A 27,596-nucleotide genomic window follows, 5' to 3' on the forward strand; every position below is an offset into this window, starting at 1 on the left:
GAATTGCGCTCATACCATGCATATAATTTTGCTCTCACTTTCTGGTAGCATACATTTTCATCATCTGCTTCTTGTTCGTTCTCAAAGCAGGTTCTGGATCTGGTCTTTCCCAGGCTATCCTGTTGCCCTGTATTAAAATTTGAATATTTAGATTGATCCAAATTCCGGAAGGCCTTAAATAGATTGAGTTTGGTCAAACATCATTTGACAATATGTAATCATTGAATGTTTATAGGAACGTGGAACTACATGGTCATCGTGGGGTTTTTTTAAGGTAGATTAATCTGGTAGTTGAGCATGATCAATAGTAATGAGTCCAGAGACAATAAAACTAATGAGTGAGAGAGTTTACAGATTGGTGTATAAGAAACTAGAGTGAGGACCTGGGCATAGTAAGGAAGGAACAGGGGTGGAAGCCAGTAATTCTACTGAGCTAAAAACATAAGTGATTCACAATCAAATAAGAATGAGTTCTGCTTTTGTATAGTTTTTCAAAATGGCATCAAAGCAGTTTTGAAAATCTTAATGGCATGAAATTCTTCTAATTCATCCATGGTTTGCTTTCTCACTGTAAATATCTAAAGTTGCCTGGGTCTCATGTGATTGCTCGTGTGATTCTGACCCCCCACCAGTTGAGTCTGTACTTTGGGTTAATTCTCTACATAATCTTAGAATCATTTTCTAGATGTCAGTCCTAAAGCCCTAAGAGGTTTGGCCACCTGATCTAGGCTGAGCACAGCACACTCTTTTTGACAGTGATCTCCTTAGGGGCAGGGCAGTAGGTTACGTGTATTTGTCTATTCCATCCAAGCTCGGCACTTGACAAAGAGCAGATGTCTAAATATCTGAATTGTCCCAAGTTGGGTCAAAGCCAAGACCAGAACTCAAGGTCGCTGACTTCAGCCCACCACACCAACACTGGTGACGTACTTGTATTTATTACCCTCAGACTCACTCAGTCCTCTTAACAAAAGTTTTTACTGCTGGGACAAATTGACATTGGTTAGAGGCAGCATCTGAGCAATGGAATAGACAGGAAATAACTAATGAAACAAAGATCTTTTTTTTACATCCCCCAAAGTTTGGGACTTTTTCCTAGAGTTATAGCTTCCTGAAAGTGACCTTCTCTGTCTCCTGTCCCAACCCACAATGGTAGGTTGTCAATGGCAACTACAGTCCAAAGACAATTACCCTGAAGCAGCATTTTGTGATGTATAGAGGATGCAAGAGTAACCACAGTAAGTGCAGAGTCAAGCTTGATTCCACTCCGAGATGAGCCCTCCTGAGAGAGCCTCTGGTTTGGAATCTCTGCCCAGGCGTTCAAGTCCCCCTCAAGCTCTTATCCATGAAATAGTTTTTCTAGTCAGTCTCTGAGCTTTGGTTCCCAGTCCAAATCAAACATTCCCTAAGCCCCAACCACTGGAGGAGCAATGATGCTCTTTCGGTTTTACAGCCATTTGTGTACTGTGCTGACCTGGGGACTGGAGAGGACCTCTGCTGGAATGAGACGCAATTTGCCTCCCAGCCCCCATCTCCCCATCCGTGACTCTGCCCTCGGGTCTCTCACGTCTCTGACAGCCCTGGGTGCATTGACCCATGTCATGTTCTGTGGGTCTGTATCTTTCTCTCACTGGTTTCTCTGCCTCTGTCTCTGGACCACTCTGATTGGGTCTCTATTTGTGTTCCCTAGGTCACTGTCCCTAGGTGCCTCTGGCTATCTACATGAGCCGCTGTGCCTTTCTCTTGTCTCTAGGTCTGTATACCTCTCTTTCTACAGCTTTTGACTTATGTATCTCTCACTCTTTGTGCCCATCTGTGTCTCTGGATCTCTGAGTCTCTCTCTTTCTGTGTTTCCATCTCTCAGAACTCCTTGCCTCATTCATCAGCCTCCTTCAAGAACAAGTTTATCCTGGTTTCCAACTCCCACAGAATTATCATACCCCTTCAGTCTTGTTTCCCTGTAGCTGAACCTTGACTCCCACAAAAAAACACTTGGGGCCCCACCTTTAGTTCATTGTTTGATCAAATACATACTCTGCCTCTGTCATCACTCAGGTATGCTTCCTAAAGCCTGGGGCAGCTGGCCTCACCATTTAGCTCTGCTATTAGCATTTGTAAATGTGGACATTTAGAATGGTAATGTGGAAAGCCTCAGACAAGCTGGTTCCATCACAGAAACCTCCTGATTGGAAAGACTATGGTCTTTCTCCAGCCTCCCCTATGTATCACACTACGATACATAGAACTTTCAAAGTTTTTGCAAAGCCTCTCCTTGGTTCTCTCCTTGGTCAGGGTCCATTTGCTATGATCAATGGAAAGGTAAGCCCACATCTGTGAACAGGGGACTTAACATGTTTATGTGGTCAACACCACGTTGTCACATAATATACGCCACGGCCTGACTATAATACAAATTGCCGCACTGATAGTTTTTGAGCTAAATAAGACATTTCCTTTTCCTTAATCCATGATTTCTGATGGCGTAAAGAGTCAAGGGCTTCATGTTTTCATGAAGTCAAAGTGTCTAGCACCCACGCTGTGAACAAATGTACACAAAGGCGAGCAGCAGTCAGGCAGATCCCATGGAGTGACTCAAGTGCTGAGGACACATGAGCCCAAGTTAAAATTGTTTCGATTGAGATTGCCTAATAGATTCATTTTTTATTCTATCATCCTTGTGTTAGCAGGATTCGGAGGCCAAGCACAGACCTAGCAAGCAAGAAGACAGATCAATGAGCTATGTTATCCATGGCCTTAAGAGAAGCTCTGTTATCCATGGCATCATAGGTTACGCATTTACCATCTTTGGTCTAGAGAGTTCAGAAAGTGTGTCAGCATCATTCAAAAGTGAGACTAAGTTTGAAAATGAAAAAAAAAAGTGAAAATTCTCCAAAGAGAGCTTTCATTGGCTGTTCAACTCCAACGCCTGTTAGCCCTTTTTACACAATTAGGAATTTCTATTATTGCTTTGGGTTGAAATGTATGTCTTCTTTATAAGCCTGAAGGGACAGAATCTAGGTTCTATGTCACTTCTCTTTGCCAGGAAGGGGAAAAATATGTCATTAAATATATGAATAATCTGTAAACATGGGTTACTAAGAAATTTTCTCCCCAAGATGTATGTAATGTAAACGGATGTATGGCTCATGTTTTAACATGCAAGACTGATTTCTGTGCCCACTTGTTCTTCCAGTCTTGTTTTGCATTACTCCTCAACATAGACCCTCTGTTCCAGGTAGGCATTGTGTTTCCTGTATACACCATGCATATGTCAACCTCAGTGCCTTTGCTTATGCTACTGCTCCGGTTGGAATGTTTTTTTCTCTCACACTTGATGAATTCTATATCTATGTTCAAGTTCCAACTCATGGTATTCTTCCTCCATGAAGTTTTCCCTGATCATTTCATCTCCTCACGGGCTCCTCCTTCTATACCATTTACTGCCCCCATCACTAAGATGGCAGCTATTGGGGGATTTTTTGATGAAATTTGCCACAGATCCTTCTCTTTTCCTCTAAGTACTTATTTCCTAAGTACTGTAAAGCTCCTTAGTACACTCTTTGCTCTCTCTGTCCCGCTTTTAGATACCACACTCTGTACACTCAAACCATCAAGGTTATTGAAATGAGTTAAAGTTTTTAGGACCAAGAGTTCTTCAGCTCCATGCTTCTCAAATGCTAAACTGCATAGCAATCATGTGGGGCTCTTGATAAAAACAGATGATAATTCAACAGGTCTAGGAAGGCTGCAAATGTGAATTCCTAACAAAATCTCAGGGTATTGAGTGGAAAGGCTTCGCATTGTTTTTCAAACACCAGGTACAACCCAAGAGTGTTCTTAAAGTGTATTTAGTGGGTCACAATCAATATTTGTTTAAAAAAAATAGAAAAGAATATAGTAAATAGTGTTTAGAAGAATAGTGTTGTTTCCTATAACACTTTTTGGGTTTTTTTGTACGTTTATAACGTAAGTGTGTGTGTGTATGTATGTGTGTGTGTGTGTGTGTGTATAGAGAGACAAAAGAGAGGGAGGCCAAATGCATTTTATACTGTGGACTAATTCGAAAAGTTTGAAAGCCTCTCCTTTAAAGGACAGAGCAGAATGAGATATAAACTTGTATCAGCAAATTAAGACAATGAAACCGATTGGGATAAGAAACTGTGAAGGCTCCAACAGGCAGGGGCAATTTCCCAGAAGGTTCTACCACAAAGGGCACGGGAATGAGAGAAGAGGCAGAACTGAGGACCAGCTTTCTGGATCAAGCCCGACTGCCTTCTCTGTGGTTGATCTTATTTCCTGTATCTTACCGAGAGGCAGCTATGAAAATTCTTTCGTGAGTGGGTGTTTCCTGATTTGTTACTGTATCATGGGAGGGATAAGGCCACTGCTTCCTTCAAGGCCAGCTGTGGGTTTGATAATCTCATAAACCCAGTACAAATATTCTCTGGAAGCTTGGTGAGCCTCTGCTCACTATTAGCCCTGAGACTTATTTATGACGATGTGTGGACCTTGGGGGAAAAGGAAAATACAACATTGCTTCGAAAGTGCTGTTATAAAGAGTAATTTCTTGCTCTCTTTTACTTCTTCAGAGAAAATGAGACAAAAAGGCTTTTTTTTTTTTTTTAAGTTTCAGGAGAATGAACCCTATCCCAAATAGCAGAGAAGTCGTATTCCCAGCACGCAGCACAGTGCCCAGCATATTCATAATACGTTGTATAAATAGCAAAGTGTTTACCTTGTTCTCTTCTGCAAAAGTTAAAGACTCATATAAGAAGTTTATTAAAGAAGTCAGTGTTCCAACATGAAAATAAGAGAGTTTTCCTACCAGGTGTTATTATTAGTCACCTTGGCAGATGAGAAAGACAGAGGTTGCTACTCGTGTGGTGTCACATAACGAACGCGTCAGAAGTCATTGGAGCAGAAGGGCTCATTGCTAAGGAAAAGAGTGGAGACAAAGGCCAGCTCTCATCTCACAAAATTTTCACTGATACTGCATGGGTGTTTGTGACCCAAGTTAGCTGCTTATTAGCATTCCTTTTCGCTTGGCAGTTCCCAGGAGCAAAAAGGTTTCTTATTGCACTTAATTCTAAAAACATCATCTTTCTAATGCAGCTGTGGGAGAAGTGGCAGAGCCGCAGAGGAAGATGACTTGCTTGGGGGTTTTAACCAACAGCAGGTCTAGCGTGAATCAGCAGCATGATGCAACTGTCAAGAAACGAATGCAATCTTGGGTTGCCTTACAGTGTACCTGGCAGCCAGGATGGGGAGATCTTGTGGGGCTTTGTTTTGCACGTCAGGTCTTACTTTGAAGATAGATTTTGAAAATTTAGAAGGTATTCAGAGGAGATAAGTTCTCTGGGTGATCAAGGGACTGAAAATCTATTGTGAAAGGAGAAGTTGAAGACGATGGAAGCAAAAGAGAGAACATTCTAAATGCTTCTAACTATTTGTATAAGTATCATCTATATAACTCCAAGAAGTAGCTCTGAGACCATCTGTTGAAAGCCGTACAGCAAGAAACGGTAATTTGATATATAGGCAAGAGTTTTCTGGCCATCAATCATGGAAGTATGGAATGGGCTTGCCTATACAAGTAGTGAGTTCCGCATCATTAGTAATATGTAAACAAAGATTGAATAAGGGTCTTATTAGGGTTTAGACTTTGCACAAAATTTAGAAATATAAACCAGGCTGCTGGTTGTGATTTTCTCTGCAATGAGGGATTATATGTGGCTTTTATTTACTAAGTTAAACATTTTTAATTATTTAATTTTAAAAAAAATAAAAAGCAGACATGGCTTTTATGATCACCAGAAGTGAGAGAGTGAAGCCAATGAAGCTTCAGCTTCAGGTCCTCTGCCTTGCACAGACCCTAGTGATGTAGTTAAAATAAATGTAGTCAACTCAAAGTCCCTGAACATTACAATTTTAAACACCCTGAAATCTTACAGCTCATTTATGAAAGAAATTTGATAGAGGTTCTCAAATTTTCCAACGGTCCTAAAAACTTCATTAGCAATATCACATCATGAAGTTGAAAATAACTTTTCTATGCTATCAATAATTTTAAAAAGCATTATAGGTAAAAGACTGGCTTCTTATTCTATCCTCTATATAGAAAATTGTAGTATACAATTGTTTTTAGATGAAGAAATAACCAGAGATGACATGGCCAAAAGTATAGAGAAAAAAAGGTATAGGGGTATGTAAACACTTAATTAATGAATATAAGTTGTTTTCTCAGTTTTGAAATGTTTGTGGTATTTGTCAGTTTTTTATTTTTATTTTTTTAATTTGTGATATAATTGACATATAACATTATATTCATTTCAGAAGTAAAATAAATATAATGATTTGATAATGTATATATAGCAAAATGATCACTGCAATCAGTCCAGTTAACATCTATCACCACACATGGTTAACAAAACTTTTTTTTTCCTGTGATGAGAGCTTTCAAGACCCACTTTTCTAGCAACTTTCAAATAAGCAATACAGTATTATTAACTGTAGTCACCAAGCTGTACATTACATCCCCATGACTTAGTCATTTTATAACTGGAAATTTGTACCTTTTGGTACCCTTTACCCATCTCACTATCCCTTCCTCCGCCACCTCTGGCAACCAGCAATCTGTTCTCTATATCCATGAACTTGGTTTTTCATTTGTTTTTTGTTGTTTTATTTTTACTTATTTATTATCTTTTCATAGTTAAAGCTTGGTGAATTTTTATTCTTTTTTTTAATCAAAATATAGTTGACATACAATATTATGTTAGTCTCAGGTGTACTATCTAGTAACTTGACACTTGTGTGCATTATGAAATGATTGCCATGCTAAGTCTAGTAAACATCTGTGCCCTACAAAGCTATTACAATATTATTGACCATATTCCTTATGCCGTATATTGCATCCCTGTGGCTTATTTATTTTATATCTGGCCGTTAGTACCCCTTAATCTCCTATACATAGTTCACACACAACCCCCTCCCTTACGGCAACTATACATTTGTTTCCTGTATCTCTGAGTCTGTTTTAGTTTAGTTTGGTTTGGTTGGTTGTTTTGTTTTCTGGATTTCTCATATAAGTGAGATCATACGGTATCTATCTTTTTCTGTCTGACATTTCGTTTAGCATAATGCACTCAAGGTCCACCCATGTTGTCAAAAATGGCCAGATTTCACTCTTTTTATGGCTGAATATATATATATATATATATATATATATATATATAAAACATTTTCCTTATCCATTCATCCATCAATGGACATTTCCATGTCTTAGCTATCGTAAACAATGCTGCAATGAATATCGGGGTGCATATATCTTTTCTAATTAGTGTTTTAATTTTCCTCAGATAAATACCCGGGACTGGTATTGCTGGGTCAATATAGTAGCTCTATTTTTAATTTTTTGAGAAACCCCCCTACTGTTTTCTATAGTGGTTGTACCAATTTACATGCCCACCAACATTTTCTCCACATCCACACCAACACTTGCTAGTTCTTGTCTGTTTGACGATGGCCATTCTAACAGGTGCGAGGTGGTAGCTCACTGTGGTTTTCATTTGCATTTCCCCAATGATTAGTGATGTTGAGCATCTTTTCATATATCTGTTGGCCATCTGTGTGTCTGCTTTGGAAAATGTCCATTCAGATCTTCTGCCCATTTTTAAATCGGATTGCTTTGGATTATTTGTTTTTTTTGCTATTGAGCTGTATGAGTTCTTTATCTATTTAGAATATTAACCCATTATCAGATATATGATTTGCAAATATTTATTCCCATTCAGTAGGCTGCCTTTTCATTTTGTTGATGTCAGCTTTTAAAATTTGTAATCTATTGTGATTTCTCTTTCTAAATAATTATTCTTTTCTTTTTTTGGTAATTTTACATCAATTTTCATAAAGAGACTTTCAAATTTCGTAAGTTTCAAGCCCCTTAAAATTGGACTCTTCCATCTAATAATCAGAAGAACAAAATAAATAAATGTTAAACACAGTCTCAATTACAGGAACTTGAGGCCCGTGCAATTAGGACTCTATGTAATGAGCTATTGTATATGCGTATTAATCCATAAAAAGCCCTGTAGACATCAGCCAGGGAACTGTCAGCATCCAGGGCCCAGTATAAGACAGCATCAGTCTCCCCCCAGCTTCGTCTCGCCATGCCTGACTGCTGCCCTTTGGCACTCACCTGAATTACTCACCCCACCCCACCATGCAGGGCTCTGACCCTGTACATACCTGGCATTCTCTTGCTTCTTGGCCTTTGTTCCTGTTATTCCCTTTGCACAAAATAGCTCCCTGAACGATTGTCACTCCATATCCCACCAGACTTTAAATAGAGAAAAAGTCTCTCTCTCCCTCCCCGCAAATGCTAGGTCATTTCCGGTGTTCAATAAACAATAGTTGAATAAGTAAATTAAGTAAATAAAGCCAACATTAACAGGGCCCTGGAGGTTGGATCAAGGTAGACATACAATTTTCTCTTTTTCAAATTTTAGTTACCCAATTAATATATGCATGTATTTTATTTTATTTTTCATTAGAACAAGCTAAATTAGGAAAATTTGATTGCGCTAAAGTCCCCTTTAACAACACCCTCAACGCTGGTTCCTTCTTTTAAGGACCAAACTTATGAGTTCGGTGTGTATTTTATCAGACTTCTATTTTGTGCTTTTATATATTATTGTATGTGTTGTAGTGTTTGGAGGGAAGGAGAGAGATTTTTCAAAATGAAGTGGTTTCAGACTATACCTGCCACCAGTTCCTCTAACCTAACAATATGTTTTGGGATCTGTCAACTTTGATGTGCGCGGACACAAATATTCACTCCATGTTTCTCCGTGGGAGAGTGATTAGCATTCTGAGCGGGACAATTCTCAGTTGTTCAGGACTGCATCGGCCATCAGAGGGTGGTAATCATTCCTGGTGCCCCCTCACAATGTGTTGGTAGCACCCAACCCCCTGCCTTTAGCATTTGGCAACCAACAATGCTCTTAGCTTTTCAAACTCTTTCGGTTAACTTCTAACATAATCTCATCCTATGAGCACTCACTGCACTGCACTTATCTGTCATCTCACAGTTGGTAGATATTTAGGATGGCTCCTAAATTTTATTCTCACAAACGCTCTTCAGTAGACACCTTAATTCACACTTCCTTCTGTGTACGTGTGAGTGTTTCACTAATAAGCCACCAGAAGTGGAGTCGCTGGTCATGTGTGCATGTCCAGTTACACTAGATGTGCTAAGTTCCCCTCCAACTTAAACACCTGCCAACAGTAGATGATAATATCCAGGGCCCCCAGATTCTCCAGTACTTAATGCTATTCCTTCAATTTTAGCAGATCTGGTGGATTACAAAAGTACTGCATTGTTGTTTTAATTTGCATTTTTCTGATTAATAGTGAGACTGTTTATTTGAAATACATATTTCCTCTTCTGTGAAAGACTTTCATTTTCTCTTCTGTATGTGTACATATTTTAATTTTTACTACATATGCTTTATAATCAGAAAAAAATAATGCACACTTTAAAAAATAACTTACATATTCTTCAAGGCCTACTTAGATGTTGGGTCATTCAAAAAATGGCCTTGATCTTTCTTCCTATAACCCCTGCTGGATACTTTACTCTCTCTTGGATGTAGTTTGCAAAGTACTTGTCTTACCCTCTTGACTAGATTAATGGTTTCTTGAGGCTCGGCCTGGGTTTGTGTTTCCTTTGACCTGCCTAATACAATGCCTTGCACAGATTTGAGCTTAATAGATAAAGATTTATAAAGTTAAATGATAGAAGGTAGAGAAGGTTAACTGTGGGAAAACTACCAGCTGAATAAGACTGTATTTTCAACCTTTCACTCTTTATGTACACAGTCTTGAACCATCCTTACCAAAGGTGGACATATTCCTGCAAAGGGTATGTAATGTTATTTGGCTTTATAGTCACTTCCCTGGAAGATATGCTAATCGGAAGTTCCTAGGAAAGGATGCTTAACTCAATTAAGACAGGGAGTTTAGGTATTTGTGGAAGAGTTGTTTGGGGAATGAGGGTCCTCATTGCCCTGCAGACATCATGAAGAGTAGGTGGCTGCCTGGCAGCCTCTGTCTTAGGTTTGCCCAGGCCCAGGACTCCACGAAAACTGTGACAGTGATGTTGACTCAACCAAGTGATGTTTCTCACCCAGAAATTAACACTCCCTGAGATGTTCCAAATTAGAGCACAGTGTGATCCTTCTTGCTTTATATTCAAGGATTTCTTATGTGTTTATGATATATAGCTACTGTTTAAAAGATTACCATAAAAAAGTTCTCAGTAAAAACTGCCAAGCTGGAATGATCAGAATTCTGTAAATGGTTTAGATAGACATCAGATCTTGTTGAAAAGAATCCCAAGGAATGTTCAAATTCTTTACATTTTAGAATTTTGTTGATCAAATTTTGTTGCTTCAAGGGACTTCCCTGGTGGTCCAGTGGTTAAGACTCTGTGCTTCCAATGCAGGGGGCGCGGGTTTGATCCCTGGTTGGGGAACTAAGATCCCACACACTGCGCGGCCAAAATAAATAAATAAATAAACAAATAAAAAATTTTTGTTGCTTCAAATAAGTAATCTATTGGCTCAAACTAAATGGTTTGCTGAAATGTTCATTCAAAAAATAATTACAGGCAAAATGTATTTAAGAACTTGTGACCTTGTAGAGATTTCACTTATCAAAAGGAATTAGAATTTTGTCCGTAAACAAACCTGACGTTTTTGATAGCCTCACTTTTAGCTCCTCCAATTGTCCTTTTTTTTTAAAAAAAAAAAAGAGAGGTATAATTGACATACAACATACTAGTTTTAGGTTCCAATTGTCTTTTATAGTAATTTCATTCCGTGAAGATTTGAGCATGTCTGGGAATTAGTCGAATGAATGGGTAAATAAGTCAATGGGATTTCTTATAAAATGCTTCACCTTGCCATTGCTTTCAGCTAGCAAGCACATTTCTAACACAGGGTGGAGGCATCTCTGCCCCAAAAAGGAAATGTGCTAAAGAAGCAGATATTAGCAAATGCAGATTTAGAAAACAGATAGCTCGGAGACCTATGTAGAAACTTCCTTCTACATTTAGTCTTACGTTTAATTTTTATTATCAGGTGAAAATATCGTGCCACAGGGACATCCCAGTAGGATCCCTCACCCCCAGAGCAGGGGTCTTCCTTGTACACCATGCACATTTCTTTAACAGTACTTAGTTCACTGACATTACCAATATTTGTGTAATTGCTTGTGTCCCCTTCCCCTCCACTGCCCTGGACTGTGGGTCCCTTGCAGCAGCTACTGTCCCCAGGACCTAGCTTTCTGTTATCTGCAGTAAGTTGAAAGTAATCAACAATTATATTTGAGCAACAAGAAAATCACGTCCCAGAAGATACATTGCAAGTTATGGCTTTGTGGATCTCAATGGCTTCGTGACAACTCCTAATGTGTTTTGAGCCCTGCTGTTTGCCAAGCCTGTTTTGACCATTTCATATGTGTTAATGTGAACAGAACTTACAACTGGCCCACAGGGTACAACTGTTACTAATTCTATTTTAGAGGTGAGAAGACGGAGACTCGGATTGGTTAGGTAACTTGCCCACAGTGGTACAGCTAATAAGAGGTGCCACCCAGATCGGGACTAAGGCAGATTGACTGCAGAGCCCACGGTCCTCATCACCACACTGAACTCTCTCTACCGCTCATTAAAAAGAACAGGAAAAAACTGTCATTAGGAAGAAGGAGTGAGGTGCACAACAGTGTGCCTGGAATGCTCTTATTTCCATAGAACTGCGGTAGCGGACAGGCCTGAATGCGTCTAAATGCATGGGATACCTCTCAGGAGGAAGCACAAAAAATGGTTAACGTTGGGGTCCTCTGGGGAAAGGAATGGGGGACTGAGGATTAAGGGAGAGGAAAAAGCTTTATGTTCATTATGTTTTCTTTTGAACTACGTAGATTTTTTTTTTCCTACTGTGAATATATGTTACCTTTTCTGATGTGTTTCTGTTTTCTGGTTTTTATTTTTATTTTTTAATTTTTTTTTTTGGCTACATTGGGTCTTCGTTGCTGCACATGGGCTTTCTCTAGTTGTGGCAAGTGGGGGCTTCTCTTGCTGCAGAGCATGGGTTCTAGGCGTGCGGGCTTCAGTAGTTGTGGCACGTTGGCTCAGTAGTTGTGGCTCGTGGTCTCTAGAGCGCAGGCTCAGTAGTGGTGGCTCACGGGCTTAGTTGCTCCGTGGCATGTGGGATCTTCCCAGACCAGGGCTCGAACCCGTGTCCCTTGTATTGGCAGGCGGATTTTTAACCACTGCACCACCAGGGAAGCCCTGTATTTTGTTTTTTAAAACACACACATCAGTTTGAATGTCCTTGGGACTTCCCCAGCTGTGCAGATATTTGTCAGTTTGAAACACTATTGGATGGGGCTTGCATCTCAGTATAAAACATCTGAATTCCTTGTGCTCAACTTCATTTCCCTCATGACAACGGACTCTGGTATAACAGCTCAGTGGTGTTCTACACTGCAAAAGGTGGTACCACACTTTCGAAAGAGAGTGTGAAAGAGAGACCAAAAGAAAGAGAGAAAATTGGCCAAAATCTATTCTTATGGTTATTTTTGACTTGGATTTTTAAAAAACTTTCTGTCTACAAAGTAAAGTGTGTGTTTGTTTGCTAGGACTGCAACGACGAGGTACCACGAAACGGGTGGCTTAAACAGCGGAAACTGATTATCTCACAGTTCTGGAGGCTAGATGCCCGAAATCAAGGTGTCAGAAGGGTGGGTTCCTTTGGAGGGCTGTGAAGGAGGATCTGCTCCAGCCCACCCTCCTTGACTTGCAGGTGGCCTTCTTCATGTTCACATGGCATTCTCCCTGTGTGCAAGTGTGTCTCCAGAAGTCCCCTTTTCACGAGAGGACGCCAGTCCTATTGCATTAGGGCCCACCTTAATAACCTCATTATAACTCACTGAAGACCCTATCTCCAAATAAGGCCCCATTCTGAGGTACTGGGGCTTAGCACCTCAACAGGATACAATTCAACCCATAACACTCTGCGATTAGCCAACTCTCTCCTTTCCCCTTCAGCCTCATCCAGCAATTTCCTTTTCTTGATGTTTTGGCTCAGAGTTTGGTCTCGGGCCTCCCAGAGTGGAGAATATGGCTGAGAGGAAAAGCCGGTGCAGGAAGAGTCCCCCTGTGGTTCACCCTGAGTGAAAGCGCTGCTCTCTCCTCCGCAGGTGGTACCATGGTAACCTCACCCGACATGCAGCCGAGGCTCTTCTCCTCTCCAATGGATGCGACGGGAGCTACCTTCTGCGGAACAGCAATGAAAGGACAGGGCTGTACTCTCTCTCTGTGAGGTAGGATGCCTAAGAACTCTATAAATTCAGTGAGGTCCCACCTCTTATTTATAGGGGCACTGACTCCATGGTCACACTCAGATGGCCAGAGAACCGAATTCTCTTGATTCCTGCTAGACCAGCGGGTCCCAGGATGCCAAGCTCTGAGTGGTGAGCCTGCAAAAAACATTCTTGCCCCTTCCATTGGTGGAGAAAAAATGTTAGAGCTGAAGGAGATTTTATGAATTGTTTAACCCAGAACTCTTGCTTGACTGATGAAGAAACTGAAACCTGAAGTGGTAAAGTGTCTTCCACCCAATAAATCAGTGATAGAAACAGCACCAGAATCACATCCCTGAAACCTGGCCCGGTGCCCCTTTCACTATTCCTTGCTTCCTCTGGAAAATCAGAATGACTTGTGGCTGTGCAGTTTTCATAATCACAAACTCAAGCAGGCAGTATGCAACTTTTAGTTTTTTTCTATAAATGGACTGACCTTCTTTCTTGAATTTCCATTTCACCTATTAAGAAAGTTAATCTAGGGCTTCCCTGGTGGCACAGTGATTGAGAGTCCGCCTGCCAATGCGGGGGACACGGGTTCGTGCCCCGGGAAGATCCCACATGCCGCAGAGCGGCTGGGTCCGTGAGCCATGGCCGCTGAGCCTGCGCGTCCGGAGCCTGTGCTCCGCAACGGGAGAGGCCACAGCAGTGAGAGGCCCGCGTACCGCAAAAAAAAAAAAAAAAAGAAAGAAAAAGAAAGTTAATCTAGTGCCCACCATGTATGCCCTGCTCAAAACAGTGATTGTCCTTCCAGGGTTTCTCTCCCATCCCCTTCCTCCTGGTTGGCCTCCCTTTCAGAGAAGGTGACCTAGTCACGTGATAATCGGGGGGAGTCATTTGTTATCTGTCAGCATCTGTCACCTTGGCGTCCACTGACATGTAGCAAGTCTTTCTGGGTTCACAGGGAGTTGCCCCTGGGTCAGAATGGTGATGTGAGGACTCCATGTAATTGCCCTCGGCCACCCAGCCAATAACCTCAAACCATTCTTGTTTTATTTTATTTACAAATTTTCTAAAAAACATTTTTGGGAAAAATATTCACCAAAAATAGAATTCTGCTTTGGGGGAAACAGGAATTGTGCTTTCTCAGATCAACAGCAAACGTTAAAATTGCATTAAAGTGGTTAGATGGTTGATCCTTTATCGCATGGATCTCCCCCAGATCTCAAACAAATCTGTGCAATTGTTGGCTAAAAGAAGGTTAACTTTTCACTTTTGTATGTCTTGCCTGAACAATTATAAGCTCCTTACAAAGAGATGATATATATATATTACATCTATATACAAAGTTAAAATATAAAATATTAATTTCCATTACAAGCACTTAGAAATGCTTTAAAAAATAATAACCACCAGCAAAAGTAAGAGGAATCACAGACCAGCTCAGGAGAATGATTGTTTTTATTCATTTGGTCATTCGCTTCCTTAATAATAAATATTTCAAAGCATCCGCTCTGTGCCTACCACTTTGGTAAGTGCTGTAGAAGATTCAGAGACCTTGACATCAGGAAGTATAGCCTCACAGGGGCAATAAGACCATATCCAAATACCTTACTACAAAGTAGAGCGCTGCAAATGCCGTGAAAGAAAACAAGGTAAGTGCTTGGGTTGTTGAGAAGAGAAAAGTCAAGTGACTCAAGTCGGAAGTAGCAAGCAATATTTGATAGAGTAAGTGGCATTTGAACTGAAACTTGATCAGGAACAAAGTGGAAGAAGTCACAGGTGAAGGGAGCTGTACGAGCTAAGGGACAAAGGCAGAAACTCCTAGGAGAACAGTAGGCATGGCGGCACTGCAGCAGTTCCCAAGGTGTGGTCCCCAGACCAGTAGCATCACCAGAGAGCAGGTTAGGAATACAGATCTCAGGCCCCACCCCAGACCTACTGAATCAGGAACTCGGGGGGTAGCGTCCAGAAACCTGGGCGCTGCAGGTGATTCTGATGCTTGCTAAAGTTGCAGCATGCCCTGCAAGAGAGGAATAGTGGAAGTGAGGCTTGAAAGATAGGATTGGGTCAAATCAAGTATATATAAATTTTTAAAAATTTAATTCTCTGCCTTATTCCAAAAATGAAGTGGAGAAAGACAACGTAGGAAATCTGATATTTTATTCAGCAGGCAGTGGACTAGGCATGGGAGGCAAAGGGCTGGGCTCACATAACTGATTAAGTGACAGAAGCAGAATTTGGATTGACTCCCAAACAAGTAAGGGAGGAGGGCCAGGCACAGAGAAGAATACGGGGAGGGAGTGACTTGTCATTTCTATCATCTCTCTTCCTGCCCTTCTTAAACTCATGCCCCTTAAGAGGTTAATGTTCAAAGACTCGTTCGGCAAGTCAGAGAATTCACAGGGACCACCGGCTCTTGTCTTTCATTAGAATGAAAATTTGAGAGCATGATCTGCCTGAAGAAACCAGCGCTGTTCTTTAAGTGCCAGTGGTTTCAGTGATGGTGTCATAACTCTCAGCTTTTAGAAGGTTTAATGGTAATGCTAATGCCTAAGGTTACATTCCCCTTCGAAAAAGATACTCGTTTCTTAAATAATGTTAAACATTTTTTTCCCTTTTAGAGCCAAAGACTCCGTCAAACACTTTCACGTTGAATATACTGGATATTCATTTAAATTTGGCTTTAATGAATTCTCATCTTTGAAAGATTTTGTCAAGCATTTTGCAAATCAGCCTTTGATTGGAAGTGAGACAGGTAAGCTATGAACAGACACTTGACCTGTGAGATATCGTTTCAGGATGGAGGCGGGACAAAGCGGATTTCAATTAAATAGTTGTCACTTCTATTGAATTATGTGCATACTATAGGCAACTGGATATGTTTAGAAACTTTTTTTCCAATTACAGTGCCATATGCTACATTAAAAAATATATATATATATTTCAGTATATAATATACTTCAGTATATAATATACTTCAGTATATTATATTTCAGTATATATATACTTCAGTATATATATATATATGTGTCAGTATGTTAGTATTATTTTTAGGAGAAAACAATGTGCCTTGTGCAAAATAGGTATTTTTCTCAGAATGTGTTATTTAATGGATTGATTAAAAGCACACATTTCTTTAAAATGACCTATTTGTTTTATAATGATATATACAGTAAACAAAGAAAGAACAAAGGAAAGAACAACTTTTTGATTCCTCAGAAGTTTAGGTATGAGAAGTTTGCTTACTGGGGAGACCCAAAAATGATCATTTTGAGCAGTTTTTGAGCATTTTAAAATGAAATGCAATTTCCCAAAGATCATTGAATATTAAAAATACTGACTAGAAATTACTCTCCTGAACAATTTCTTAATTTCATCCTAAAATTCTGTTTCTCTTGTCTTGGTTTCTGATAAGTTTTTACATGGCACTTAAGTATGGCTGGAAATAGTTTAAAATTTCCTTTCTGGGTGGTTAGAGTCAAACCAGAAAATTCAAGTTAAAAAACAAACACACTCGCTTGGTATTTAAATTATCTAACTCATTTGTCTATACTATTTAAATAAAGTAAAGGATTTCCTCTGTATTTGTGACATAGAATCACAATTTTATATGTCCTAAATTGTTGATGATTCTCAGTTAATCAAAAGTTGGACAGTTCCAAGAACCAAGCACAAGAGGAATTCAAACCTTAATAGCAGAGTCAGTTGCTGCGAATTTGTACATACTCATTTTCGTGGTAAACTTGGTTAGTGGGCTTTTTGTTGATCACACTGGGAGAGATGCCACCAGTGCCTTTTCCTTTTCTGCTATTTCTGTGGCCTGAATAGACCCTGATATGACTCACACAGAGTCAAGGAAAGACAGAAAGCACAGTGGAAACCACAAAATAGTTGACTTACTTTATACTGACCATACAAGGTCTTTGATAGATTATTTCAAACCATAAAATTGAAGCAATCATCTTTTTTGTTTCTGGTGGAAATTCTCCTAATCAACCCTGAAAATTACTTTATCATTTAACCAGCAATAATTCTCATAAACAAAGGGCGAGTGGTAATGATTTTATTTCCTTTGCTACTTCGGTCTTGGCAAGCATTTCAATTTCAAATCCCTTCCCTTCAGACTTATTCCTTACTTGTGTCCCAATCTACCCTCATTTTCGTTCAATTCTTGGTCACTGGCAATGGAGAGGAGATGTTGAAGCCAAGGACTCTGTTTTGTCTACTTCAATTTTTGTCCTTCTCTGTGTCTCCCAGGTCCTGGTACAGTGCGTGGTGCTTTGGGTGAGTGAATGAATAAATGAATGAATGATGACTGTAAGTTGCAACTCTTTGTACCCTTCAAAGCCATTACCATCGTTACTTTCCAGCCTCCTCTTCTCTCGCCAAGCAAAATCAGCTCCCTTCTTTTAAACTCTCCCTCTAGACTCTATTTTCAGTATCTTTGGTCATTCTCCATACTCCTTTCCAGACTTTCTCCAAGATAGGAAAAAGTACATATTCTGCCTACTAGCAAGTTTCAAAACCCCCCCTTTTTTTAAAAAAAAAGTTTTTTTGTTTTATTTTAAATTCTTTTTAATTGAAGTATAATTGAAGTACAATACTATATGTTACAGGTGTGCAATATAGTGATTCACAATTTTTTAAAATTTTACTCCATTTATGGTCATTATAAAATATTGGCTATATTCCCTGTGCTATAGAATATATCTATGTAGCATTTTTTAAGCACAATAATTTGTACCTCTTAACCCCCTACCCCTATACTGTCCCTCCCCTCTTTCCTCACCCCACTGGTAACCGTTAGTTTGTTCTCTATGTCTGTGAGTCTGCTTCTTTTTTATTATATTCACTAGTTTGTTGTATTTTTTAGATTCCACATATAAGTGATATACAGTATTTGTCTTTCTCTGTCTGACGTATTTCACTTAGTATAATGCCCTCCAAATTCATCCATGTTGCTGCAAATGGCAAAATTTCTTTTTTTTATGGCTGAGTAGTATTTCATTGTGTGTGTCTATGTATATACCACATCTCTGAGATCAAAGTGAATACAGTACTTTCCGGTTGAGCTTTTCTGGCACTGATCCAATCACTAGGTGAAAGGATCACCTAAGACTGCACCAAAGTAAAGGCTCCTCAGATTACATTTGGGTCAATATTAAGCTTCCCAGCAAACAGATTCATCTGACTAAAGAAGGTTTGTGATTAATGCAATAGGAATTATAAAGATTTGTAATCCAGACACCTATGGGAGTTTTCTTCAAAGTGACGGAGGGCGGGTGGTGGTGGTGTGATGAATTCGGAGATTGGGATTCACATATATACACTAATATGTATAAAATGGATGACTAATAAGAACCTGCTGTACAAAAGAATGAATACAATAAAATTCAAAACTTAAAAAAAAAGCTGAAACTTGCTGTAGCCTTATCATCGCTATAATTGTTATTTTATTTATTGCAAACTTAGGAAACTGAGATTTTTGCTCTCCATTGCCTCTCCTCTGTTCTATTCATTACCCAGTTGGGAATTTGTTGCTATTTAAACCCCTGCTACAGACCCTGGGTGCCAATAGATATGTACTTGACAAACTGGCTTCCGGCTCTTGAGTTAGATCCCAGTAACTCTGAAATATTCCTCTTATCTGTCCCTGCCAGCTGAAGGCAAAGCCACCAAAGCTGGGAACAAGGGGCAAAACCCATGACATAGGAGCTTCCGTTATGCCCCCTGAGAGTAATAGACCTCAGGAAACAAGATAACCTGCTGAAGCTATGATGGCTTTTAAGCCCAGATGGTCCTTGGAAGTCACGGAGTCAGCAGTGTGACCTATGAATAACAGTGAATGGAAACTGGGATTCCATCTTCTAGAAACAGGTCTCTTCTTGTTCATTTAAGAATTGGTTCCTGGGGACTTCCCTGGTGGCACAGTGGTTAAGAATCCGCTTGCCAATGCAGGGGACATGGGTTAGATCCTTGGTCCAGGAAGATCCCACGTGCTGCGGAGCAACTAAGCCCTTGCACCACAACTACTGAGCCTGAGCTCTACAGCCCGCGAGCCACAACTACTGAAGCCTGTGTGCCTAGAGCCCGTGCTCTGCAACAAGAAAAGCCACTGCAATGAGAAGCTGTTGCACAGCAATGAAGACCCAACGCAGCAAAAAAGAATGGAAGGAAGGAAGGAAGGAAGGAAGGAAGGAGAAAAGAAAGAAAGAAAGAAAGAAAGAAAGAAAGAAAGAAAGAAAGAAAGAAAGAAAGAGAAAGAAGAAAGAAAGAAAGAAAGAAAGAGAAAGAAAAAGAAAGAAAGAATTGGCTCCTAAAGAAAAGGGGAACCCTCCCACACTGTTGGTGGGAATGTAAACTGGTACGGCCACTATGGAAAACAGTATGGAGATTCCTTAAAAAACTAAAAATAGAACTACCATATGACCCAGCAGTCCTACTCCTAGGTATATAGCCAGACAAAACTATAATTCAAAAAGATACGTGCACTTCTACGTTCATAGCAGCACTAGTCACAACAGCCAAGACATGGAAACAGCCTAAATGTCCATCAACAGATGAATGGATAAAGAAGATGTGGTCCATATATACAATGGAATACTACTCAGACGTAAGAAAGAACAAAATAATGCCATTTTGCAGCAACATGGTTGGACCTAGAGATTATCATACTAAGTGAAGTAAGTCAGAAAGAGAAAGACCAATACCATATGATATCACTTATGTGTGGAATTGAAAATATGGCATAAATGAACTTATCTATGAAATAGAAACAGACTCATAGACATAGAGAAATGACTTGTGGTTGCCAAGAGGAAGGGAGAGGGATGAACTGGGAGTTTGGGGTTGGTAGATACAAACTATTACATTTAGAGTGGATAAACAACAAGGTCCTACAGTATAGCACAGGGAACTATATCCAGTCTCCTGGGATAAACCATAATGGAAAAGAATATTTTAAAAAAGAGTGTGTATATATATGTATGGCTGAATCACTTTGCTGTGCAGCAAAAATTAACACAACTTTGTAAATCAACTGTACTTCAATTAAAAATTTAAAAAGAATTGGCTTCCAGTGATCAGGAGACCTCCAGGCTGATGATTCCTTCTTCACCATCAGATGAAGTGTAAATTCTTATTAAAAATTTTGGTCGGTTAAGGATCACCAGGGGAAGCATTTGTCTGCACGATGGATGAGGCCCTGCCAGGGTTCTGACCTCCAGATCCCCAGAATGGGAAGGACTAGAACTGGGTATTTCAGGCCACTCTGCAGACCAGCCCAGACCCACTCAGGCCAGCCTCACCCTCCAGGGCCTGGGGAGTGAGTTTATTTAAGAGAGACTTTCCCACACTCATTCACCGGCAGGAATGGCATCACCTTTGAGGGCAACAGGGAAGATGTCCAAATAAACAACAACCGTACACTTTTGCCTCACAATTTTATATCTATTTAATGTCTTCAGTAGAGTGAAACCAGAATTCTTGGTCCTGGGTCATAAGAAAATATTTGCTCTCAGGATAGGTAAAAGTGTTAACCTAAAGGGATGAATACTCTTTTAAGATTTCTTTTTCCTATTTTATTCCTATTATTTAAACTCCCAGGATTTCTGCCTCCTAAGCTAAAGAATGAAGATCTTGTAAGCAAGGTCTAACCCTCCTGACAACTTTAAGATTCTATTATTATAATTTTCCCTTTCCCTTGTTGTAATCTACATTTAATCTCTCTAATCTGCATTAAAGTTTCCGTTCACTCTAATTTCTCCTTATGAATACCCACAAACACTCTTAAGATATTTCTCATTCTCAAAACCCAATCATCTCCCAAGTATATCATAGAGATATATACAGTGTACCCACTTGCTTTACTCTCTTCAGTGGCCCATTTACCTTCTAACATATTTTTAATTCACTTATTTTTTTAAAACCTTCACACTCATATGTAAGCTCTATGTGAAGAGGGATTTTTGTCAGTTCTTTTTCCCTGTTATGTCCCAGCACTAAAAGAAGAAACACTAATCATTATCCACAACATTCTGTGGTGGGTATCCCATTACCAAAGCCCGCATTGCAGCTTTCATGGCAGCATCGCAACTAGTAAGCTACTGACAATTAATGTTTACTTCCAAAGTGTATACAAAGCATAATTTGAAAATGATGATTTGCGTTGTATGTACGCTCAGTAATGATCAAATTCAGACTCTGCCTTTCATTTGTAATAGTAAGATGTCATGTAAAACTTCTATTCATATTTGTACAAGGCTTCTAAATTCAACTCAAATAGACTTAGAAATTTGAGATTTTTTTTAGTATGAATATGTTTGGTCCATTATTAATTTTTACTGTTTCCTCTTGTAACTGACTGAGTGTCATCTTGGAAAACGTAGACACCATTTCTCTTTACGCTTAAATGTCCAAATAGTATTAAAACAAAAATCGCCTTTCCCATTACCTTTTATTTATATTGCAATACTTTTGTACATGAAATTGTCTTGTACAATTTATTATAGGAATTACTGTGTTGTTACTTTAATCACCTAACTAGCATGAAAAAATATGGTATAAGTCAAGTGTGCTGTGTTTGTGCTTTACCCTTTATAGTAATTGGTTCTCAATTTTGAAGATCCTATCTGGTTCTTTCTTAAATGTCAAATTTCCACTTCTCTTTTTGTTTTGATGTGGGGATTCCCAACCTTTTAATAACTGCTATAGTTACTATTTTATTTTGCAACACCAGCCATTTTACCCAGCCAGCATTTTAAAATAATTAATTTAAAATTAATTTAAATTTGAGAATTATGTGACACTTCTGAAAATAATTGGTGACAACTTGGAACGTTGCCAAACCACAACCAAGAGTCACTTCTTTAGTTTATGTTTGCCAAAAATATAAATCTTCTTAGTTTGTAGAGGAGGTGTGTTTGAAAAAGGAAAAAGTAGGCAAGGAAGAGAATGAAACAAATCTTTGTGGAGTTTTACTAAGTTTGAGGTATGCTACTAGATATTTTCACATATACCAAGTTATTTAATCTTCTGAACTACCCACTATAATGTGTAAAGTGGTCCCATTTTCAGATGAGGAAATAAAAACTCAAAGATTTTAATTTATTTGCCCAAGCTGCACACATAGAAAGCATCAGAGCTGAGACTGGAATCCGGGCTAACTGGTTCTAAAGTGTGTGTGCTTTCCACTCATTTTGCTGTCTCCTGAAACTGGTGTCACAGTGACACCGAAATACAGTATCGCCACATCACAGCATGGCCTTGAACGGATTTGAATGGGAAGAATCCCTGCCACATGATGTAACAGAATGCTTGCAGGATACGGCAGGCCTACAATACATGTTTTAGTCCTCAGTCTCTTTAAAACCTTTAATATTTTTGGTATGTGATATAAAGCCACTGTTCTAAAGAATGTGGCTCAATTTGAACTTCTGCCTTCGTGTTTATTGCTCTTCTTAATTTATTTACATAAATTGCCATTGGAGAAACTATACTAGGAAATCATAAAACAAAAGAAGGCTGACTAGGAAACATCCCCCAAATACTTAGCCCCATCTCCTTCATGCCTCTCCAGAAAGGATATAAAATAGCCTACATAATGACAGTAAAGTAAAATAAAATTTAAAGTTTGAAGAGAAGGTGGAGGAAAAGAAAAATGAGAGGCAAAAATAAAATGACATCAGGACTAAAGTATATCAAGTGAATATTGTACATTTGCAGAAACAGGATAAACATTTTGTTACTAAGCATCGTAATATTTCTTGCCCTTCAGTTGGGCCTGTGCTTTTAACTAGATTTACAGAATGTTGGATTTGGAAGGGAGCTCAGAGACCATTTCATTTCTCCTTTACAAATGAAGAAACTGAGGCCTGGTGAGAAATATTGAAGCAAAAACTCTCCTCTTCTTTCCTCAAGCTTCCTCTTAAAGAAACCACTTCTTCGAATTTTGATTTGTACATGCGATCTCTGGCCCAAAATAGCCAAGAACAACATTTCACAGGCCGTAGAGAGTTTCCATGGTGGTCATTATCACCAAGGCTGAGAAAAACGTATGGTATAATGAGTAAATATGTGAACTCCCAGTTCTAACTCCAGCCTTTGCCATGTATCAGCTAACTGTGTGTCCTCGGGCAAGTTATGTGACCTCTCTGAGCTTCAGTTTCATCATCTTATAAAACTGAGCTGATGGTAATAGTTGATATCTTAATGACTTGCTGTGAAGATTGAATGAGATTAGGCATGTAAGATATTTAGAATCATTCTTAGCGTTACTTACTCATTATTACTGTTATTTAACAAAGCCCTTTTATGGTAATTCATTCCAATAATTATATGCGAGAGCTGTATATTCTTTGGCATATCATAAAGAGTTGGTTTAGGGGCAATTGGATTAGTGTTTATCAAATCTTTGTAATGTCCTCTTCAGATTTTAAGCCAGCTCCATAGTGCATTCATCTGAAAGGTAGAACCAAGTGCTCCAAAAGAAGTGACCTGATTTGACTTGGATGTTTAAGACTCTTCTTTTTCTCTGGCTAACTGGTCTGCTTTTCCTACTTCAGTATATTTCTCTTCTCTTACTATTTTTAATATTAAAACCAATATTAAAACCCCTTCATCTATAAATGAATGTGGTTTTAATAGCCCCCTTTTATGATGAGTTCAAGTTTATTTGCAGAAAAGGTAGCAAAGAGAAAGATCTTAAATATTCTTATAAACCCCCTTAGAAAGTCACTTCCCATTGGTGGGAGGAGATAGAGGAACCCACCATGCATATGCCAGTTGGAAAGTTTGCTTTCTGAACCTGAGGGCAATAATAAAACATGGATGGATATAATCTTAGTTTAATTTAATTCATAATTAACAAATACGTATTGAGTGCCAGCTATGAGCTGGGCATTGCTGGCCACTGATAACACAGTGATAAAACAGGTGTCATCCTTGCCCTCAAACATCTTACAGTCTAGGTGGGCAAACTGGCTGAGTAAGTATTGAATACTAGCTTTAGTGCATAAAAGAAATATTCTAAACAAAAGTGGTTTTTTTTAGGAGCTATATGTGCCCTGCCCTACTCTCTATTTTAGATATCAAACCAATGCCTAAGGCTTGAGCCTGCCCTTACACTTTTTCTGAATTCCTGCTGGGATACAAGATAAGGAGTCCTTCAATGCAATCTCAAAGTATTACACACTGAGTAGGTGTCCTATAAGTTACAGTACAGCCAAAGCAAATTTAAATATGTGCCTCAATCCTGCTGTGATCACTTCAAAAATATACCTCCGCCAAGCATTTCTGATACCAGGTTTCATGTCAAAGGCAGGAAACAGCAGTCTCCTCCTTCATGTAGTTTAGAAACTGAAGTGAAACTTACAGCGAGCATTCCAACCTGTGCTTGCAGATCTGTGTCTCTTCTCCCTCTACCAGCCCTTGTCTCCTGTTGCCTTTTATCTGAATCTTCAAACCAAGTCCTGGGGTTAATTTTGTCTGAATATCACTAACCCAGAGTTCTCTCTTATGGAGCCAACGTGCTGTCTTGAACCTTGGGTGGAACTTATATAATGAGTCTGTGGTGGCAACATTAGATAAGTTTCGTTTGACTGCAAATGACAGAAAGTAACCCTGGCTAGCTGAATTTTAAAAAAAAAAAAAAAAAAAGGAAAAGAAGGATACAGGGAGAAAAGTGGAATTTTTTGGAAGGATATTCATATATCTGCTCAGAATTTAAGGGCAAGCTAAACCACGAGAGACAGTAAGTAATCAGCCCAGCGATCATGGCAACTCTGTAGCTTTCAGCAAATTGAAATGCCTGTCTTCCTCCAGCTCTGATCATCTCAAAAACGTACCTCCACTGAGCGTTTCTGAAACCAGCTTTCATGTCAAAGGCAGGAAACAAGTCTTCTTCATGAACTTAGAAACTGAAGTTAGTGGACCTTTTTCCCAGAGAAGTGACTAAGCAGATCCCTGGGTTGGTCCAACGAGTGTGTCCAGGTTAGGTGTTTGTGGAGGAGGGCCAGGGTCTTTGGGGTCTACTTCTGTGTAAGGGGATGGAACGATTTCTACAAAAGGGGAAATCATTGTAAGGCTAGCAGCCATGCCAAGAAGTCCATATATTGGCCCTTCCTTGGGCAGAATAGCTGGCTAAGGAGACCTGTTTCTCAAGAGGCCATAGTTTTATCGGTGGAAGTTATTTTATTCATTTATTTATTTTTGGCTGCACCATGCAAAACTTCCCCGCCCTGGGATCGAGCCCATGTCCCCTGCATTGGAAGCGCAGAGTCTTAACCACTGGACCACCAGGGAAGTCCTGGAGTTATCATTTTATAAGTAGTTTGTCATTTTCTTCATTCCACCATTCAATCTAGCCTCATTCCTGGTCTTACTAGTTAATATCTATCTATGGTCAATTCTGCTTTCCTGGTTGACTCAATAGCATTTACCTTAGCTTAGCTCTTCCTTGGTTAAACTTCAGAGGAAGTTTCAAAATGGAATTTGGGTCCCCACAATGGAGATTTGGAGAGCCGAATGTGGAGTTGTTGTCCTGTCCTGTCCTTGCCCCAGACCAGGGTAATCATGGACCTGGAAGAGCTTGGTTCATCTCAGACTCTTCCCTGCCTTAAACCTGAATTACTGCAGCATTCATTCATCCATTCACTCATCAAGCCTTCCCTATGTCAGAAACTCTATCAGGAGGTAGGGCTACAAAGATAAATTTGGCACCATACCTGCTCTGAAGGGACTCACAGGGCTTGGAAATGCACGTGTTGGAAAGGCAATGGCTTTACAGTACCAAGTGATTACGGCACTGCAGGCTCAGGCAGCAACCCTGGCCCAGAGATCCTTACACTGCAGCACAACGGGCCCCTATGGCTATGCTTACCTCCCAGAAACTGATACCGTGGTAAGCAGGGTAATGACCCCCCCAAAAGCATTCACCTCCGTCCCCGGAAATGTGAATGTTACATTACATGGCAAGAGGGAATTAAGTTTGCTGATAGAATTAAGGCTACTAATTAGCTGACTTTGAGATGGGGAGATTATCCTGAATAATCAGGAGTAATCACAAGGGTCCTTATAAGATGGAGGTAGAAGAGGGAGAACTGGAGAGATAGCAGCATCAGAAGGACTTGACCCACCGTTGCTGGCTTTAAAGATGGAGGAATGGGGCCACCAGTCAAGGAATGCAGGCAGCCTCCAGACGCTAGAAAAGGCAAGGGAATGGACTGTCCCTTAGAGCCTCCAAGAGGAAAGCAGCCCTGCTGATACTTTCACTTTAGTGAGACCCATTTCAGACTTCTGACCTCCAGAACTATAGGATAATAAATTTGAGTTATTTTAAGTCACTACGCTTGTGACGATTTGTTACAGCTGCAGTAGGAAACCTGTATAGGTAAGCATATACCTGGGGTATGCTTGGTTCTATGCAAAAGGACAGAGGATTGACCAGGTGCATCTTTCTTGGGCATCATTTTAAATATTATTTTCATATTAAGCATATGGAAAAGGATGATAATTTAGCATCAACTTTGAAGATGAAGCACAAGATTTCTCATTTTTTTCTTATTTGTGAGCTGCTTTGAGCCCTGAGCTCCCGTCCCCCTCTCCTCCACTGTCAGATGAAATGGTTAAGAGGCACCTGTTTGTCTTAGTGCTATGTTGTCAGTGCCTACTAAACTACTGCCATTTTTATTCTTAGCACATTGTTACACTTAGATCTTTCTCATTTTAAAATCCACACCCAAAAATGGCACTCATTGGAATTTCACTCAAGGATTCAAAAATACTCTATATCAAAGCATAACAACATCGAACATTGTTATAATCCTTTCACAAACACTTCTTTATTTGGTGCTTAAAGCAGCTTCATGAAGAAAGCGTAATTATGCTCACTTGTCAGAGGAAGAAACAGAAGCTTGTGATAGACTGTCCAAAGTCCACGGGTGCTGAGTGGCCATGGTTGCTCCTTCCATGATGCCAGGAGGTGTTTCTCTGGGGTAGGTCACTTAGAAGCCAGCCCCCAATTCACCAAGCATCTGCCGTGTCACAGGTGCATCCACGATGCCCCTGAGCCTGCATAACGGCTGCTCTTGATTTAGGTGTTGCTGCTCTTATTATGACTGTAAACCTGTAACTGGCCCCTTGTCCTGATATGACTGGATCTGTTCTCATGAAAGAATCACAGTAACAAAAGGGAGTACAGACAAGGTGCATGAACAGTACTGGAGCTTCTC

At 39.7% G+C, this 27,596-nt stretch overlaps 2 protein-coding genes across 3 annotated transcripts in view; one reads left to right on the forward strand and one right to left on the reverse strand.

Annotated features, from left to right (window-relative positions):
• The window catches only part of LAMTOR3 (late endosomal/lysosomal adaptor, MAPK and MTOR activator 3), an 83,028-nt gene that overhangs the window by 14,412 nt on the left and 41,020 nt on the right, over positions 1 to 27,596 (reverse strand). The window lies entirely within an intron of this gene.
• Positions 1 to 27,596, forward strand: part of DAPP1 (dual adaptor of phosphotyrosine and 3-phosphoinositides 1) — a 66,433-nt gene that overhangs the window by 6,876 nt on the left and 31,961 nt on the right. For both annotated transcript variants that reach the window (XM_049709192.1, XM_004263558.4), the window contains exons 2-3: positions 13,264 to 13,386; positions 15,990 to 16,123. In XM_049709192.1, coding sequence (XP_049565149.1) covers positions 13,264 to 13,386; positions 15,990 to 16,123 — 257 coding nt within the window. The remainder of the gene's footprint in view (positions 1 to 13,263; positions 13,387 to 15,989; positions 16,124 to 27,596) is intronic.

This window comes from Orcinus orca, chromosome 4 (assembly GCF_937001465.1).
Source record: "Orcinus orca chromosome 4, mOrcOrc1.1, whole genome shotgun sequence".
Classification (NCBI taxonomy): domain Eukaryota; kingdom Metazoa; phylum Chordata; class Mammalia; order Artiodactyla; family Delphinidae; genus Orcinus; species Orcinus orca.